The sequence below is a fragment of the Suncus etruscus genome, chromosome 2, assembly GCF_024139225.1.
Source record: "Suncus etruscus isolate mSunEtr1 chromosome 2, mSunEtr1.pri.cur, whole genome shotgun sequence".
In the NCBI taxonomy this organism is placed as follows: Eukaryota; Metazoa; Chordata; class Mammalia; order Eulipotyphla; family Soricidae; genus Suncus; species Suncus etruscus.
Genome location: NC_064849.1, coordinates 132,971,421 through 132,992,527, shown reverse-complemented (window position 1 = coordinate 132,992,527; position 21,107 = coordinate 132,971,421). Strand labels below are relative to the sequence as shown.

Here is a 21,107-nt window from a genome sequence, read left to right as displayed (position 1 = left end):
CAAAAATCTCAAAAGTGAAGTGTGGGTCAAGAAGAAGTTTCCACCAACTCGCCATACGCTTTTTCATTGAAAGCATGTTTATCTTGAGTATGAATCACTCTCCTTTTCTAACCTTTTTAGCAACATCTTGACTAAAAGCATGTTTCAAACAATCTTGGGCTGCTCGTAAGTCTTTAGTGACCTGCAACCTTCCTGCAGACTTCACAAATATCTTTACTAACCTTTTAATCATTAGTTTTCAGGCTTAGAACTCTAAATTCCTGTTAAAATATCAAACCACCTCAGGAAGGGGAATTCCTTTTGAAGCAGATTTGAGGCCAAATAGCACATGTGTCACTGAATGTTCTTTTACAAAACATTGATTTAAAACTGCACTCTTCCAGCTCTGCAGAGAACTGCTTATCAGGATCAGAGATAATTAGCACCATTGACCATTAACAAAATATTTATTTCTATATAGATAAGAGGGCTGACCCATATCATCTGTCCATGGAACTGAACTGTGGCATTACAACAGCATAAAGGACTATATTAGAGCCTCACTCAAGGCATCTAGCCCAAGTCTGTGTTCCCTCCTCAAAGGGCAAAGTCCTGATTTCTCCGATAAAGAGGACAAAGTGCAAATACTTCCTTATCTTCACTTTCTCCTTGGAGAACCCAACATTTATTTAATCTGAAATTTCTGAAAGAATCAAAGTGATTTTAGAGAAAACATATCCTAAGTGGGCACACTTGCACAGATTAAAAGGGAGACTGCTGTTATAAACCTACTCTCCAGTTTAGTGGCTGAGAAACTTTGGTTCAATAGGCTACTTACTGTCCTATTGGACACATCTTTGTGGTGGGAAAAAGATTGCAGGAAAAGGTAGCTGACAGAAGTGTTTGGTGCTCTCCTATATCTAAGCCAAAGAAATGAGAATCTGAAATATTTTCCAGAGATTTCCTGTGAGATTGAGACAGAGAAATGTCTGCTTACTATGAGTAAGGTAATTTTATGCTTGTCCATCTGCAAAGAAAGCAAGTGGTTTCTGTCCCATTGTGATCCTGGTACTACTAACAAAGCCACAGCTGAGTTACTCAAAGAAGAACAATCCAAATCTTATCTCCATGAGAAGGTCCATTAATAGATTATGTCTGATTCTTACCTCTTGGCTTCCTCTAGGTGGCACAGATATTCGTAAGCAATGTTCTGCCGCCGCCTCTCATCCATTTCCTCTGCAGAGAGCCTTTCATCATCCACAATAGCTACAAACAGAGGAAAACACCATGTTACTTGCAAAGATAGTGTTCATAAAATAACCTGAAATAAACAACTAGAAAAACTCAAGTGTTGCTCAACTTTGAACAATGAGAGACCAGGGTAGTGAAAGATTAAGTATAGAGTTTGCCTTAAGGTTTTGCATCTTAGAATATATCATTTCTAGCAAAAATGTAAAGGTGAATTACAAGGCAGCTGGAATTACTAATATAATTAGAAGAGCAAGGGTCAGAGAGATAGCATGGAGGTAGGGCATCTGCTTTGCATGCAGAAGGACAGTGGTTGGAATTCTGGCATCCCATATGGTCCCCTGAGCCTGCCAGGAGTGATTTCTGAGAGTAGAGCCAGGAGTAGCCCCTGAGCACTGCCGAGTATGACCCAAAAATCAAAAATAAATAAAAATAAAAATAAACAAAAATTTAAAAAGATTTTTAAAAGACAGCTGGTCATATTAAGAACTATATAATTATAAGCATTAAGTGGATGGATTGCACAGAACTGAATTATATTTCAATAATATTGTTTTAAAATAATAGCATAACTCTCATGTGAAAGTATTCATAAAACTCCTGCTTTCAAAGTTTGTTCCTTTCAAAAAGGAAATGCTGTGGCTCTTAAAGTCAGAATTCATTGTTCATGTGTTTCTTATATCACTGATCACAGATGCCCCCTCTGCAAACTGGTTGTGTTTCCCCCTCTGAATGGAATTCAGAATTTCCTTTGAGAGGAAAGCACTCAAGATTCACCTGCCCATCGTCCTCACACAGTATGGTTCCTTGCACGTAGGAAGCATGCAAATATTTGCTGAAGGATCACCATCCAAGCTCATCACTACACAATGAATGTACTTTGCCCATTATGATTCTCCTATCTTGATTTTCTTAAGTGAGGAATCTCTCTCCCACATCCCCTCATTGAATTTCCCATCACAACTATTTGAACTGTTAATCCTCAGGACATACCATGTCTTTCAATTAATCATTTTAATTGAAAGACTGTCTTCTACTTTGGACAGGATACTTTCCTTATGATACCAGAAAACTCCAGGGATAAGATTATATGTTTATCTACCATTCCAACTATAAAATCTGAGTGTGGCTATCAAGTTCATAAAATAAAAAAAAAAAAAAAAAACACTCTCACTACCACTTTCCTTCCAGTCTTGGCCATCCCACCTGGAAAGAGGCAGATGCCTAAGCAACACTTGGTTTCTAGTACACTGCTGCATCAACTGCCTCCAGAAACCATGCAAGATTCCACAAGTCCAAGGGAGCTGCTGACTCTCAAACCATGTGAGACAGGTCATCAAGAATATTCAACTGATCATTTTAAACCTCATTTCCCTGGGTGTAACCAGTCAGGTGCCAGAAATAGGAGAATAGATAATATATAAAAATATATGTAAATATAGATAAATATAGATAACTGCATAAGAAACAAATAGGCAGATTGACAGAATCAAGTGGATAAGGAAAAAAGAAATCAGAGAAGACTGATAGTGAGCAGTGGAGTCATGATCAGAAGAACCAGCAAGTAATGACACAGGGTGTGGCAAAAACCAGCAAGAGGTCAATAAGCAGCATCAAAAAGTGAAAAGTGAGCAGAAATGGGGTGTTTCTATTTCTGCAGCTACTACGTCCTACAGAGATGTGAAATAATGAGCTTTAACTAAAGGAGCTATACTACAGAAAATATCTGGTAATCAGTGAGATGATCTTATGTGCTGCCCATAGGATCTGAAAGTCTGATAGTGCTGTAACATCATATTCTACCCAAGAGATTTAATTCCATGTCTCCAAGAAAATACATACACATACACCTATTAAATTGTAATTCCAACAATTATGACCACAGCTGATGGCATCCAACTGAAGCCACTCCTCTGCACAAAAGGTTTGCACTGGTTTGCACAGAGGAAAGGTTTCCTCTGGTTTGCACTTCCTTTATAGTTATATCGTTGAACAGTAAACTAAGTAGCATTTGTATTCTTTTTTTTTTTTTTTTTTTTTTGGTTTTTGGGCCACACCCGTTTGAAGCTCAGGGGTTACTCCTGGCTATGTGCTCAGAAATCGCCCCTGGCTTGGGTGGACCATATGGGACGCCGGGGGATCGAACCGAGGTCCTTCCTTGGCTAGAGCTTGCAAGGCAGACACCTTACCTCCAGCGCCACCTACCCGGCCCCAGCATTTGTATTCTTATGATGGCCAGCACTTCTTGCTCAAAGTGCACCCTCCATATAAAAACATTTGATGGGGCCAGAGCAGTGGTGCAAGTGGTAGGGTGTTTGCCTTGCACGTGCTAACCTAGGGCAGACCACAGTTCCATCCCCTGCCATCCCATATGGTTCCCCAAGCCAGGAGCAATTTCTGAGCACATAGCCAGGAGTAACCCCTGAGTGTCACTTGGTGTGGCCCAAAAAATAACAAACAAAAGAAATTGATGAATAATCTGATAAAGAAAAATTAAAAAGCAGACTGGAGATATGGATCAACAGTAGCCCACTCACTTTAAATGTGTGAGGCACTAAGTTTGATTACTGTCACCACAAGAAAGAATAATAAGAGTCCTAAAATATCTGGTTTGTGTTTGTGTTTTGTTTATTTTTACTGAATAAAAGAAAGGTGTGGCCATTGATGGCACAAATACATTACAATTCCATAGACTTCATCAACATTTTTTTTTTTTGTTTTGTGTTTGGGTCATACTAGTGGAGATCAAAGGTTACTCCTGGCTTTGTGCTCAGAAATCGCCCCTGGCAGGCACAGGGGACCATAATGGGAGGACAGGATTCGAACCACCATCTGTCCTGGATCGACTGCATGCAAGGCAAACTCCCTACTTCATCAACAATTCAACCATAGAGTCTGGGCAATTCTTAGGCAAAGCTCTGAGATAAGACAGAGAACAAAAACATGATGAAAGTAAGATTTGCCCACATGGGATTTCCTGTTACACTCCCCTTCCTTCCCTTCTTGCCTTGCTCAAGGCTCCCCCCATCCCCACACTCTCAGCCTTCCCTTCCTTCATTCAGTGGAAGCAAAGCTTCTTCATGATCTATAAGTCAAAGTGAATGGAAGTCAGAAGTTTAATAAAGTTTTATTCACAATAAAAGCCGATTCTTCTGGATCACAAAACTCGCCTTCAAGGATTTCAGTATTACTCAACAATTATTAAGGAGCAACTTCTGATAAGAGCCATTGGCATGGATAATAATCCATTTAAAGAGCCCTCATAGAGCTAATAAAATAATTCACTTGGGACATGACTTTACTGCCTAAACAGCATTTTTCCATATTGGGTATGGTTCACCTAATCACCCTAAGAGATAGGCATTATCTTTATCTTATAAATGAGGAAAATTATGTCAAATGAGGTTATTTACTGGGTCAATGGTAGAGCCAGGGCTGAATTGAGGTCCCTGCTCTTTGCCCAGTGCCATTACTGAGGTCCTGGAGCTCTATTCCAAAAAATTGGTCTATATTTCAGGGTACAGGGAAGGTGCTTGTAACTACCAAACCCATAATGCCAGATCTTTTAGGTTAATTTAGGATGGCTTTTATTTTAAAAGCAGCTTTATTAGCTGTTATTATCCATCAGGTCCATATTTACCTGTTGCTTTGAACTCTAACCTATGAGGAAAGAATAAAGAGCTTAAGTCACTGAAATATCTAGCATCTCTCACTGGAGCTGTTCATTTGCCATGTAAGCTGACAAGAACTAAAGGACAACATTTATTCCATAGATAACACTGCATAGAAATCACATAATAGGGCTTATCTTGGAGGCTTTAGGCAGTAAATTGAAGAGGGAGGTTGGTAGAGAATGGCTTTGCAATAGAACTGTAAGTTAGAGATGAGAGAGATCACCAGGATCGATTTCTCAAGAACACACAAAATCTCAAAGAACACCCACAAAAATCGAACATGAAGTTAAACTAAGTGGGCCAGAGTGACTGCACAGAGGTAGGGTTGTTTGCCTTGCACACAGCCGACCTGGAATGAACCCAGTTTAGATCCCAGCATCCCATATGGTACCCCAAGCCTGCCAGGAATGATTTCTGAGTACAGAGCCAGGAGTAACCCCGAGCACTGCCGGGCATGGCCCTCCCAAAATATAATTAGTCTAAGCTTTACCTCATTCACTGAGAATTTGGCAGGTCACATGTTATTTCAGCTACCTAACTTGCTCCTTTCACATCTGAGGACACTTTTGTATTAAAATCCATTTATATATCTTCAGCAAGTATTTGAATAGTTGCTTTGTGACCATAGGTCTGAGAGACTGAATATAAAGTGACATACAACACATATAAGGTCCATCATAATTTTTTTATAAACAACTAAAAGCTTGACACATTTTTGGGATGTGGCTTAGATATGTGGCTATACACTGGAGTTAGAATCACACACAGACAATACACACACAACACAGGGTGGGAATCAGTTGGTATCAAAGTTTGCCTTTTTTAAGTAAAGCAGATTAAGAATATATGAATCATCAGTTCACAGAAACATGTCAGATTTAACATTTATACACATCGTTATCCTGTGTGATTTAACATTGCTTTAAGAAATCCTGACTATCCTTGGATATGTAATTCACTCTTAATGTGTATTAAACCACCTTGTCACAGTTGGGACAGGCTTTTACCTGGAACAGAAGATAGAAATACATGTGTCCCTTCTCTGAAGTTACTCAGAGATGCCTGCATACACCAAGAAAAGTACTTGAAGGAATAAGATTTCAAGACCCTAGACCTAGGGCCAGGAATGAGGGTAGAATATATACATTCCAGAAGCCCAACATTTCCAGTAAGCTGATACACTCAGTAAATTTGACCCATGATATAGTCTGGCTTCATACCAGCTTCCTGAAACATTTCACAGCTATTTAATCTTCGGCTTAAAAGGGACCACATGATCACACCACCCTCATCTAAATTTCTTTTGGAAAATAGGCAAACCCAACTTCTCTGTGTAACTCAACACAGTTTTTATGGGCACACATTAGAGATTATGCTACAGGCTCCTGCTGTGTGTCAGAAACATGGCAGGCTCCAAGTCAAGACTGAAATTATGAGAAACAGAATTGAGGCTCATCAGACCTGACATACCTACCAAGTGCCATGCATACAGTTAAAGCTGCTGAGTGGTGTTTTTGGGTTTTGTTTCTTTGTTTTGCTTTGTGGGGGTGTTTTCTGTTTGTTTGTTCGCTTGTTTGTTTTGTTTTGTGGGCCACACCTGGTGGTGCTCAGGGGTTATTCCTGAATCTGCACACAGAAATCAGTCCAGGTAAAGCTCATAGCACCATATGGGATCTGGTATACAAACCTGGGTCAGCCACATGCAAGGAAAGGCAATACCTGTTGTGCTATTGCTCCAGCCCCTGCACTTGGCTTTGTTTCTAGCATATATGCCACATCCTTCCCAGGCGCAGCACTACTAAGCCCCGTGCAGTGACAATAGTACAGTTCAGCTCTCTAAGATTCAGCAAAGTTGAACTGGAATCGAGGTTGGCCTCAACCCCTTTCTTGGAAACTCTCGCTCTATCACACATTTCTAAGAACCTTCCTATGTGACAAGTAAACATACAATTTCAGTACTCAGGCCAAGGTGGCCACCTCCTTAATGACAAAAGAATTCCTGAGTAAGAAAGAAGGGTAAACAAACACCAAATGATGCAGTTTACTAACAAGAGTTCAAGTCTTTGCTGAGCGACCCATCTCTCTTCAATAAGGTCACAAAATCCATTGAAGTTAGGTTACTTATGTCATAATTATTCAAGAAACAGAAGAAGGGATCAGAGAGAAGTTGGTTTTAAATGAGAAGTAAATAAGAAGCAAGATGTTTGCCTTACATGTGAATGACCCAAATTCAATCCCTGGCACCACTTATAGTCCCCTGAGCCCTACTGGGAATGATCTTTGAGTGCAAAGGGAGGAGTAAGCCTTGAGGGAAGAAGGGAGGGAGGGAGAAGAAGAGGGATGGAGGGAAAAAGGGAGGAAAAAAAAGGATGAAGGGAAGGAGGAAGAAAATATTCAGGCTTTCTAAAAATTGTTAATACTTTTCTGGAACTTATTTTCCTTCCTTCCTTCCTTCCTTTCTTCCTTCCTTCTTCCTTCCTTCCTTCCTTCCTTCCTTCCTTCCTTCCTTCCTTCCTCCCTTTCTTTCTTTCTTTCTTTCTTTCTTTCTTTCTCTTTCTTTCTCTCTTTTTCTTTTTCTTTCTTTTTCTTTCCCTCCCCCCTCCTTCCTTCCTTCTTCTTTCTTTCTCTTTCTTTCTTTCTTTCTTTCTTTCTTTCTTTCTTTCTCTTTCTTTCTTTCTTTCTTTCTTTCTTTCTTTCTTTCTTTCTTTCTTTCTTTCTTTCTTTCCTCCCTCTTCTCTCTCTTTCCCCCCTCTCCCCCCCTCTCCCCCCCTCCCTCTCCCCCCTCTCCCCCCTCTCCCCTCTCTCTCCTTCCTCTCCCTCCTTCCTCTCCCTCCTTCCTCTCCCTCCTTCCTCTCCCTCCTTCCTACCCCTCCTTCCTACCCCTCTCCCTCTCCCTCTCCCTCTCCCTCCCCCTCTCCCCCTCTCCCCCTCTCCCCCTCTCCCCCTCTCTCCCTCTCTCCCTCTCTCCCTCTCTCCCTCTCTCTCTCTCTCTCTCTCTCTCTCTCTCTCTCTCTCTCTCTCTCTCTCTCTCTCTCGTTTTTGGGTCACACCTGGCAGCACTCAGGGGTTATTCCTGGCTCAGAAATCACTCCTCACAGGTTCAGGGAACCATATGGGATGCCGGGATTTGAACCACCATCCTTCTGTGTACAAGGCAAACGCCTTACCTCTGTGCTATCTCTCTGCCTCCCTGGAACATATTTACAATGTAAACAGCTCAGTCGTATATGTGAAAAATATTTGACTAGCTTTGGGATATAAAGGGTCCCCAGGTAGGAGTTAATGGAGGGGGGGGGGGGCTGAAGAGTGACTGAAAGGATCCTATGAACAGCAGTGGAAGGACACTGGCATTTTTGTAGTAGAAAATGTGTGGTGTAAATGTACCCCCCTAAAACCAACATTTATACTCTTGTAACTTAATTGTCATCTCACGTAGAAAATAAAATTAAAAAGAGACCCCAAACTTTATCGCCCCAAAGATCTTACCAAAAACAGGCACTGATCTCAAAATCTAGAACAGGGGTTCATTTCCAGTTCTGTTTGCTTAAGAGGTGGGGTGTCCAGTTTGGTATTGCTAGTGTGCTTATTTTGACTGTGTGCTCAGGAGTGACCCCTGGCAGGATTTGGGGACCATATGTGGTTCCAGGAATCAAAAGGCAAAGTATCATTGCACAAATGATTCCAGAGCTTTTATTTTCCAAATTCTCAACCAAATGAAAACTAATTTTATAAATGCAAGAAAGAATAACATTGAAAAATAATAATCTATAACACAATGTAACCATAGAGATGTTGGGACCCATGTGAGCAGCAAGCAAATCACCTGCATACTGGGAGAGAACGAGCTAGAACACTAAAGTTTGGAAGAAATAAAGGAATTGACAGTTAAATTGGTGATTTTTCAGATTACTGAAATTCTGAAAAGCATTTGGGGAGAGCAAGCCCCCTCATGCTACAGGTAAGATAGAAGGAAAAGTCCACTTGCTCAGTTCTGCTCCTCATCATTATGGGATCTCCATCTTATGTTTCCAGGAGAAAAATGGAGTGTAATGTTTCCAAGACCCATTAAAAATTTAACACAAATAAGTTTAAAGTTATTAGATTGTAATTGTAATAATTGTAAATATTTTTACAAAAGAAAAAGGAATTCAACTTATTTCTAAATTGGGTATGAAGTACTTAATCCTCAATATAGTCAGTACAAAATGACCCAAATGTAGTACCAGTGTTCAAGGAAGTCTTATTTTATACAGATATTTTGGCAAGGAGGGCAAGACTTCCAAATATTGCTGGAAAGGCCTAGGGGCCTTCTCCCGTGATTTTCAGCCAAATAGGCTATAGATTTGGTGTTAGGCCCCAGGAGTGTGGTTGGTGGTTCATTGCCCCTGAGCTGTGGTGCCAGTGCAGAAAATTTCCCAGGCGATCCCCATGTGGTACTGGGGATGGAATTAGGGTTGGGTGCATATAAGACTTGCATCTTAACCCCATACTGTCTCTGCAGTCCAATTCTATAAGTGTACATTAATTTTTCCCACATCTCTTCCTTTTGATGCTGCTGTTCCAACACATGCAGGTTTAGCTGCGACACTTGCATATTCGCTATAGTTCTCACACACTGGCCAGAGAATTCCAGCATATTCTGGTTGCAGTGTTTGCCAGGCATTGCTTCGGCGCTTTTACACATGATTGGGTTGGGGATTCTTGTACTTGCCTGGTTGGTAGTGAGATGAAGGATACTGTGGCAATGCCCGAGCTCATATGCACAAAGCTGCCAGAATCAGGTCTGCTATGTGGGCTCTCACTGGGGACAAAATTCATAGTCTTAGGCTTGTAAAGCAGACTCACCAAGTCAGTCCACCAAACCCCTGAAAAAAGTCTTGCTGTTCTCTACAAATGAGCATTTTTAAGATCACAATTGTTGCCTACATTCTAATACCACATGGGAATATTTTTATCACTTAAAACAGGTTTAGGAGATCATGGAATGCCTGTTCCCTAGGGCTATTTGCAAGTTACTGTTAACTCTATCTCGGATCTCCCAAAAAAATGATCCCAAGGGTGAGGCAGAGAGTTTGGAAGCTCAAGTACAGGTCCCAGGTACAGTCCCCTGGCCCTGCATAGTCTCCCAAGTGCTGCCTGGTTATGATCTTGGTGACCTCTAACATTTCTGGAAAAGGGGGAGGAAGGAGGAAGAGAAGAGAAGGAGAAAGAGAAGAAAAAGAAAAAGAATGAAGAAGAGAAAAAAAACTACACCAAAATAATTAAAAATGACAGGATATTATTATCAAATTGAGTGACACTTAAAAGGTAATAAATTAATAAATATAGGTCTATTGCTACCTGAAATTATATTGTTCCAACTTGGCATGATATGGTAAGTTTATTATTTTGGATCTTGGAAAGCTATTGCCAGTAATTTATATAGAATGTTTTAGTACTACATGGTCCCAAAGCACTGAAAAGTGACACAGAGATTGGAACATGGAAGGAAGGGTAGGGAGGGAGGGAGGGAGGGAGGGAGGGAGGGAGGGAGGGAGGGAGGGAGGAAGGAAGGAAGGAAAGGAAGTAAGGAAGGAAGGAAGGAAGGAAGGAAGGAAGGAGGAAGGAAGGAAGGAAGGAAGGAAGGAAGGAAGGAAGTGAAGGAAGGAAGGAAGGAAGGAAGGAAGGAAGGAAGGAAGGAAGGAAGGAAGGAAGGAAGGAAGGAAGGAAGGAAGGAAGGAGTAGAGACACAAGGCTTAAGACACTAGCCCTGCATGTAGGTGACCACAATTTGATCCAGGAACTTGGCATTGCATAGTCCCCCCTAACACTGCAGGGTGATCCCTAACACAGGAATAAAACCCAGAGAACTTTGGGTGTGACTCAAAGTCAAAAAAGAAAAATAAAAGTTTGAGCAATTTAGACTCCAAAAATAATCACCAAGGCAGACCAATAAGGAATATTTTATTTTCAGTTAGCAAAAGAAACCAGTTGTTTGCCTCCTTGACAAAAAAATGAATTCACCTAACAGTTCAAAAGTAGGTATAAAGAAAAATAGTCTCCTGTGCTGTGCTTGCATTCTTGGCCTGATTTCATCCTGTGTGTGGCTTCATCTGCGCATGGCTAGCCATCCCTGGAGGTGATTGATACGCCCAGAGAGGGAGGGCCATAGGAGCGCGGCCGCGTAGCGAATTCATTTAGCCAATGAATACAACCACAACACTTAAGAAAACCCCCACAATACAATGTGACAATGGGGAAACAAACGCAAGACAGCACCATACATAGAGAATGAAGACCGCAACTCAGATGACCAGAACATTGGCCAACCATGTCAGTCTCTCAGATAAAAAGTTTAAAGTCGAAATATGAAGATGTTTCAAAGAACTCAAAGAAAGTATAGAAGAGAACACTAATAAGAATCAAGAGAATATGAAGATAGAAAACAGAAAACTCCAAACTGAAATTTCAGGTCAAATAACAGGTCTGAAAAACTCAGTAGATGAATTAAAAAAAAACATGGATGAGCTTTCCATTGGGTTAACAGCAGCTGAGGATAGAATTAGTACACTGGAAGATGAGATGAATAACAACTTCATACAGAGAAAATATTGGAAAAAAGCCTTAAAGCAAATGATCAAACAATGGAAAAATTACTCAAATAATGGGAACAGATGAGAATAGAAGTCTATTGATAAGCTCAACAGAAACAACTTAAGAATCATTGGAGTCCCAGAGACCCAGAAAGAAAATCTCCAGGAAGAATCAACGGTCAAGAACATCATTAATGAGAAACTACCAGAGCTAAAGAATACATGCGATCAAATCCTGTCATGCCCGAAGAGTACCAACTAAAAGACCCCAGATAAAACACCTCGAGACACACCCTAGTCACAATGACGATTCCCACAGATAGAGACAGAGTTCTGAAAGCAGCAATATCGAAAAGAGAAATTACATTCAAGGGAACATCCTTGAGATTGACAGCAGACTTGTCACCTGAAACACTCAAGGCCAGAAAGCAGTGGTGTGGGACATAGTGACAAAACTCAATGAAAAAATGCATCGCCTAGAATACTGCACCGAGCAAAATTCACTTTCAGGTTTGAAGGACCAATACATGGTTTCACAGAAAAACAACAGCTCAGAAACTTTACCGACTCAAAACGATCTTAAAAGAAAAACTGAAAGACCTACTTAAGACAAGACTGACCAACAGACACACCAAACTAAATGCGCCAGTTAAGAGACACAGAGTGGATAAATGGATTAAAAAAAAAAACTCAATCCAACATTCAGCTGCCTACAAGAAACGCACCTAAATAGTCAGAACAAACAAAGACTCAAAATAAAAGGCTGGAGGAAAATCATCCAAGCAAACAACACTCATAAAAAAGCTGGAGTGACCATACTAATATCAGATGATGCAAACTTTATACTCAGGAAACTGGTAAGGGACAAAGATGGACATTTTGTATTAATCAAGGGATACATACAGCAGGAAGAAATCACTCTCCTAAACGTATATGCACCGAATGAGGGGCCAGCAAAATATTTAATACAATTGTTGACGACTCTGAAACATAATATCAATAACAACACAATAGTTGTGGGAGATCTCAACATGGCACTGTCAACACTTGACAGGTCAATCAGACTGAAACCCAACAAGAATATACTAGACCTGAAAAGAGAAATGGAAGAAAGAGGCCTAGTGTGTGTATATATATATATATATATAAAACACTCTTTACACAGAAACCTGGATACACATTCTTCTCCAATGTACATGGGACATTCTCCAGAATAGACTACATGCTAGCACATAAAACATACCTCCATAATATCAAAAGGATAGAAATTTTGCAGGCTACCTTCGCTGACCAAAAGGCTCTGAAATTAAATGTGAACTACAAAGGACACGAGAAGAAAAACTTTAATACCTGGAAGTTAAACAGCCTAATACTGAATAAACAGTGGGTCCGAGATGAAATCAAAGAGGAAATCAAAACCTTTCTGGAGGGGCCGGGCTGTGGCGCTAGAGGGTAAGGTGCCTGCCCTCGCCTTGCGCTAGCCTTGGATGGATCTGCGGTTCGATCCCCTGGTGTCCCATATGGTCCCAACGCCAGGAGCGACTTCTGAGCGCATAGCCAGAGTAACCCCTGAGTGTCACAGGGTGTGGCCCCAAAAACAAACAAACAAACAAAAAACAAAAACAAACAAAAAAAAACCTTCCTGGAAACAAATGACAATAGAGACACAAACTATCAGAACCTATGGGACACAGCAAAAGCGGTACTAAAAGGGAAATTTGCAAGCACACATCAGGAAAGAAGGGGCATACCTGAACAACTTAATGATGCAGCTCATAGAATTAGAAGTGCTCAACAAAAGGACCCAAAAATAGAAAGACAGAAGGAATAACAAAGCTCTGAGCAGAAATCAATGAAGTGGAAACCCGAAAAACAATCCGAAAGATCAACAAAAGCAGAAGTTGGTTCTTTGAAAAAATAAACAAGATTGATAGACCACTGTAAAACTAAACAGAGAAGAGAGAGAGAGAGAGAGAGAGAGAAGAGAGAGAGAAGAGAGATAAACTTGATAACTCGTAATTAGGAATGAAAAAAGGAGAGATCACTACTGATATGACAGAGATTCAATGAGTGAATCAAAACTACTTTGAAAAACTGTATGCCACTAAAAACGAGAACCTGGAAGAAATGGATAAATTCTTGGACCCTTATAATCTTCAACGATTGAATGAAGAGGATGTAGCATATCTAAACATCCCCATCACTACTAGAGGAAATTAAGACAGTAATCAAATGTCTGCCCAAAAACAAAACCCCAGGCCCAGATGGATTCACTAATGAATTTTCAAACCTTTTAAGAGGAACTACTACCAATCCTGGCAAGACTCTTTCATGAAATCGAAAAAACAGGAACACTTCCAAATAGCTTTTATGAAGCCAATATCACCTTGATACCTAAACCAGACAGAGATACTACAAAAAAAGAAAATTACAGACCAATATCTCTGATGAATACAGATGCAAAGATCCTCAATAAAACCCTGGCAAATAGGATTCAATGCCTCATTAAGAAGATCATCCACTACGATCAAGTAGGTTTTCATCCCAGGAAAGCAAGGCTGGTTTAACATCCATAAATCTATCATCATAAATACACAACATCAACAACAAAAAAATAAAAATCACATGCTCATATCAATAGACGCAGAGAAAACATTTGATAAGGTCCAACACCCATTCTTGATCAAAGCTTTCAGCAAGATGGGAATGGAAGGAATCTTTCTCAATATAGTTAAGGCCATCTCCCACAAGCCAGAGGCAAATATTGTCCTCAATGGGAGAAAAACTAAAAGCCTTCCCTCTAAATTCTGCCAAACACAAGACTCTCCTCTCTCAACCACTCCTATTCAACATAGCACCGGAAGTCCTTGCTATTTGCGATTAGGCAAAAAAAAAAGATATTAGGGAATTCAGATAGGAAAGGAAGAAGTCAAGCTCTCGCTGTTTGCAGATGACATGATACTCTACTAGAATAACCTAAAGACTCTACCCAAAAGCTTCTAGAAATAATAAACTCATATAGCAATGTGGCAGGTTACAAAATTAACACACAAAAATCAATGGCCTTTCTATACACCAATAATAATAGGGAAGAAATGGACATTAAGAAAACAACCCCATTCACATAGTGCCACACAAACTCAAATATCTTGGAATCAATTTGACTAAAAATGTGAAGGACCTACACAAAGAAAACTATAAAACTCTGCTCCAAGAAATAATGAGAGAACACGCGGAAATGGAAGCACATACCCTGCTCATGGATTGGCAGGATTAACATCATCAAAATGCAATACTCCCCAAAGCATTATACAGATTTAATGCAATCCCTCTAAACCCATGACATTCTTCAAAGAAGTGGATCAGGCACTTTTGAAATTCATATGGAACAATAACACACCCTAGAATAGCTAAAGCAATCATTGGGGAAAATAATATGGGAGGAATTACTTTCCCCAACTTTAAAACTGTACTACAAAGCAATAGTTATCAAAACAGCATGGTATTGGAATAAAGACAGGACCTCAGATCAGTGGAATAGGCTTGAATACTCAGAGAATGTTCTCCAGACATACAATCACCTAATTTTTCATAAAGGATTAAGAAATCCTAAATGGGAGCAAAGGAAGCCTCTTCAACAAGTAGTGTTGGCACAAACTGGATAGCCACTTGCAAAAAATTGAACTTAGACTCTCAGTTAACATCATGTATGAAGGTAAAATCCAAATGGATTAAAGACCTCAATATCAGACCCAAAACCATAAGATATAGTAAAACAACACGTAGTAAAACACTCCAGGACATTAAGACTACAGGCCATCTTCAAGGGGGGAACTGCACTCTCAAAGCAAGTGAAAGCAGAGATTAACAGATGGGAATATATTAAGCTGAGAAGCTTCTGCACCTCAAAGGAAATAGTGCCCAGGATACAAGAGCCCCCCACTGAGTGGAGAAACTATTCACACCAATACCCACAGATAAGGGGCTAAATCTCCAAAATATACAAGGCACTGACAGAACTTTACACGAAAAATTATCTAACCCCATCAAAAATAATAGGGAGAAGAAAATGGACAGACACTTTAACAAAGAGGAAATACAAATGGACAAAAGACACATTAAAAAATGCTTCACATCACTAATCATCAGGGAGATGCAAATCGAAACAACTATGAGGTACCACCTCAGACCACAGAGATTGGCACACATCACAAAGAATGAGAACAAGCAGTGTTGGCGGGGATGTGGAGAGAAAGGAACTCTTATCCACTCATGGTGGGAATGCCATCTAGTTCAACCTTTATGGAAAGCAATATGGAGATTCCTCCAAAAACTGGAAATCGAGCTCCCATACGACCCAGCTACACCACTCCTAGGAATATACCCTAGGAACTACAAAAATAAAATACAAAAATCCCTTCCTTACACCTATATTCATTGCAGCAATATTTACCATAGCAAGACTCTGGAAACAGCCAAGATACCCTTCAACAGATGAATGGCTAAAGAAACTGTGGTACATATACACAATAGAAATATTATGCAGCTGTCAGCAGAGATGAAGTCATGAAATTTTCCTATACATGTATGTACATTGAATCTATTATGCTGAGTGAACTAAGTCAGAGTTAAGAGAGAAGAGAGAGAGAGAGAGAGAGAGAGAGAGAGAGAGAGAGAGAGAGAGAGAGAAGGCAGAATGGTCTCACTCATTTATGAGTTTTAAGAAAAAAAAAAAAGACTTTCTTGCAATAATAATTTTTCAGACACAAAAGAGAGGAGGGTGGAAATTATAGCCCACCTCATGAAGCTCACCACAAACAGGGATGAGTTTAGTTACAGAAATAAATACATTGTGAACTATCCTAAGCATGAGGGAAATAGAAAGACTGTCTGGAGTATAGGTGGGGGTAGGGTGGGGAGGAGGTAGATTTAGGACACTGGAGATGGGAATGTTGCACTGGTGATGGTTGGTGTTATTTACATTGTTGAATTCTAAATACAATCATGTATGTAATCAAGTCGTTTTAATAAAATATATATTAAAAATTATACTCCAATAATGCTAAAAGTTAAAAAAAAAAAAAGAAAAATAGTAAAGGAGCCAGAGAGATAGCATAGCATTAGGGCATTTGCCTTCCACATAGTCCACCAGGGACGAATTGTGTTTGATTCCCGGCATCCCATATGGTCCCTGAGCCTGCCAGAAGCAATTTCTGAGTGCAAAGCCAGTAGTATCACCTGAGCACCTGCCAGGTATGGCCCAAAAGTCAAAAAAGAAAAAAAAGAAAATTCTTAGGCTATGTACTTCCTGTGTTTCGCGTGCATTATTTCTCTAGTCAATTTCACATGCCTATTTTTCATGTGCCTCTAATCCACATCAGCTCTTGTGATTAATGAAAAGCAGAACTGACACTTAGTGACCACCTATTATGTTCTACACACTTATTATCTCCTCTTCCCCCTTAAAGATATTATTTTAATCTATACTTTTCTAGTAACAATCTAAGAATGGCTACTAAATATCAGACCTCAGTAAGGAAAAAATGTAGTGTCAAGTTTCCTAAAGGCCAATTTAAAAATTGGGGTGAGGTCATCCTAAGAGTATACAGACAATTAAATAGCAGATTTTGGATCCAAAACAACCATGATTTCAATCTTCTACCCTCCAGTGTCACTGTATGATGTCATGGAAACCACTGGCATTTGTCCTGCACACTAGTTCATTGGGTTGGCCCTTAGAACTCAGGTGGAGAAAAGGAACTTTTAACTTTTTTTTTTTTTTTTGGTTTTTTCGGGCCACACCCATTTAATGCTCAGGGGTCACTCCTGGCTAAGCACTCAGAAAATGCCCCTGGCTTGAGGCAGCCATATGGGACGCCGGGGGGATCGAACCGCGGTTCTTCCTTGGCTAACCGCTTGTAAGGCAGACACCTTACCTCTAGCGCCACCTCGCCAGCCCCCAACTTTCAACATTTTAATAATACTCCACCTATACACTAGCACCAGTCCATAAAACAGTAGTTGAGAACCAGAGATATAAACTCTTTTAAAAAACAACATGGGGGGGTGGAGACATAGCACAGTGGTAGGGCATTTGTCTTGCATGCAGAAGGACAGTGGTTCAAATCCCGGCATCCCATATGGTCCCGTAAGCCTGCCAGGGGTGATATCTGAGCACAGAGCCAGGAGTGGCTCCTGAGAGCTGCAGGAATGACCCATAAACCCCAAAAAAAAAAAAAAAAAAAAAAAGGGAGGGGAGGCTAGAGTGGTGTCACAAGCAGTAGGGCATTTGCCGTGCAGGTGCTAACCTAGGACGGACCATGGTTCAATCCCCCACATCCCATATGGTCCCCCAAGCCAGGAGCAATATCTGAGCGTGTAACCAGGGAGTAACCCCTGCGATGTGGCCCAAAAAATCAAAACAAAACAAAACATCGGGGCCAGAGCGAAAGTATAGCGGTAGGGGCATCTGCTTTGCACATGACCAACTCGGGACGGACCTGGGTTCAATCCCCAGCATTCATCCCATAAGGTCCACCAAGCCTGCCAGGAGCAATTTCTGATCCCAGAGCCAGGAGTAACCCCTGAGCATTGCCAGGTGTGGTCTGAAAAACTAAAAAATAAAAAAATAAAAATAAAATAAAAACCACAACATTAATTTTACACACAATGTAAGCTAATCAAATTCTTAGTATATCTCGCTAGTTATGTCAGTCATTCTTGCTATGTTAAAGTGTACACCATGATTAAGGGAAGAGAAAATGACCCTTAGTCTTCAAAGAAATGTGAAAATATTAATAGTATATATATGTTATATATATAATATTAATAGCAACCTGCTTCCTCAGTGGATGGCTCTAAGATGAGTTTTTCCCTAACTTTTGTTTCGGACATATTTCCCAGGTACCCAATATCCTTGATGTGCATTAGTTAATAGACCTAAAAATAGCAAAAGTAACCATTCATCTTAATGTACAGTAAAAGAAAACAGAGTTTAGTGAAGAACAAACCTTAATGTCAGGACCAAGATCGACTTTCATCTCTACTTTCCAGAAAAGGGTCACAGTAGTTCACTATGTATGAGAATAAATGTAAACAAACTGACTCTCCAGATTTCCAAACCAGCAGAAAACAAATATGATTTATGACACAGTACTCTGCTGGAAGGATTTCGTTGCCTAAGTAAGTAGCTTGGATATGAACTGGTAAAGCAGTGAATAGGCAGGATCAGCAGTAAGTGAAGAGAAAGTCCCCAAGGAAATCATGGGTTGAAAACCTTACCCATCAGAATGTGAAAGAGAGAAAAAACACAACTCAAATGCTTTGCGAAGGCATTATTGGCAAACGTATGAAAAAGGATGAAGAAGAACATGTCCAGGGGAAGAAAAAGGAAGCCAAGAAGCATCCGCCAACTCATCCTGTGATTTCAGATGGTGGAGGTGGAAACTGCACCAGAAAGTTACCCCATTCGGAAAATTTACATAAAGAGAACTTTGCATAATTAAACAGGAAAGCATCCCACAGTCCCAAGGATACATTAAGGAGTTCACTTGATATCAAAACTTACTTTTAACAGAGACTTTTAATGAAACAGAATCAGAGGTCTTGAGGTAGAACAGAAGGGCACTATTACTTAAGCATATATGTTCCACTATGCAAGTGGAACTTCACTGACTAAAGTCATGGGCAATGAAGACAGTCCAACTTCATGTTGGATTAATGCAATTTAGGCTGGCTGTCAGGAACAAGAAGCTTCTCCATTTTTAAGTTGGTCAAGAAAACGCAGTAACGGTTCACTCTGTTTGTGGAAGAACAGACCTGTGCAAAATTATGAAATCCTGTATATTGTTGCCAACATTGAACAGCATGACATGGAACAAATACTCTGGGCTCTTGGGTTTCATAGAAGTCATATGTCTTTATAAAGCACTAACATGAAAATCAACTTATCTGACTACAACATCCCATCAGATAATCAAGTACTACTATCTTCCCTTAACAGGGACAAAAACTGGGACAAGTTCTTTTCTCAGAACTAAGTTACAAAGTTCATTTGTATTTTAAACCACATGATAGGATTCAGGATTATGACTCAAGTTGCAAAGTACATGCCCAGCATTGCCAGGCCCTTGGTTCAATCTCTGATACTATCTTTTCCCCCTCTACTGACTGTGATCCTGGAGAGATCCCCAAGCATTTTCCAATAATAGAATTAAAATGTAGGGTCTGGGGCCCGGAGAGATAGCACAGCGGCATTTGCCTTGCAAGCAGCCGATCCAGGACCAAAGGTGGTTGGTTCAAATCCCGGTGTCCCATATGGTCCCCCGTGCCTGCCAGGAGTTATTTCTGAGCAGACAGCCAGGAGTAACCCCTGAGCATCGCCGGGTGTGGCCCAAAAAACCAAAAAAAAAAATAAATAAAATAAAAAAATAAAATAAAATAAAATGTAGGGTCTGGAGCATCATATAGTGTTGTGTGTGTGTGTGTGTGTAGTATAATATATATATATATATATAATATATATAATATATATATATACTATATAGTGTATAGCGTCATATAAAGCACAGAGCCAAGAGCAAGTTCTGAGTATCAAAGGCTCCCAAACCAAAAAAAAACCCAAAAATATCAAATCATGATATCAAATCAAGAAAAGAGGGGCCAGAGTGATGGTGCAGTGGTAGAGCATTTGACTTGCATGCGGCTGACCCAGGACAGACCACAGTTCAATCCCCCAGCGTCCCATATGGTTCCCCAAGCCAGGAGCTATTTCTGAGTGCATAGCCAGGAGTAATCCCTGAGCGTGACCAGGTGTGGCCCCCCCAAAAAAAAAATTTTTTTAAAAAAGGAATTAAAATATAAACAAAAACAACTTTATTATAAATTTTATGTAATTTTTACAGAACTTTTGGAGGTACCCATCAGACTAGAGCAAATGTTTTGTCATATAAGAAGAAAAAGAAACAGTTATGCGGGAGCTGACCTGGCAAGAGTAGGTGAAACTAATGTTGAGTTTGCAGGATGAATAGGATATACACAATCCTGGTTTTGTAAACTACATGGAAAATCGCCGAAAGATCCTGGAAAAAAAACTTAGGAGGAAGACTATAACCCATTTGGGCAGCAAAGCTGTCACAGCTTGGTTTTGGATTGCAAGCTTTTTTGTTCCAACACTTAGCACCACTGCTCTGACAAAGCAGATGGCCCCAGGTTTAGAAAATAGGGGTTCTGGTAGACACAAGGGAAGAGAACATGATTTTTAGATATGATCCTTAAATCCAAAAACGCAAATGCCGTCCAACAATGGCAATCAGAGCCAGGAAGCAACCATCATAAATAAATCCATTGGATGTAAATAGCAGACCTCCTCGGGCATTTCTATTTTAGCTGGGGACTGGACCACAGCACTGTTTGCAAATCCCCTGGCACCACATGCCTACTACAGATCAGAGGAGGTAGCCAAATTATGCAGCCGCCACTAGTTCCTTGAAGGACTTGAATACAATTTCGGAATTAAGTCATTGCTTTTTCTCTCCAGACATGAGCATCCTGCCAACATTTATACAGCCTAAGTGGCCACAATTATAAAGCCAAATGAGAATGAAAATGTATTCTTATTAATGGCCCACTAGGT

At 40.2% G+C, this 21,107-nt stretch overlaps 1 protein-coding gene across 1 annotated transcript in view; it reads right to left on the bottom strand.

Moving 5' to 3' along the window:
- Positions 1-21,107, bottom strand: part of IQGAP2 (IQ motif containing GTPase activating protein 2) — a 292,564-nt gene that overhangs the window by 230,772 nt on the left and 40,685 nt on the right. Inside the window, 1 exon segment of the mRNA XM_049766526.1 lies at positions 1,146-1,245. Coding sequence (XP_049622483.1) covers positions 1,146-1,245 — 100 coding nt within the window.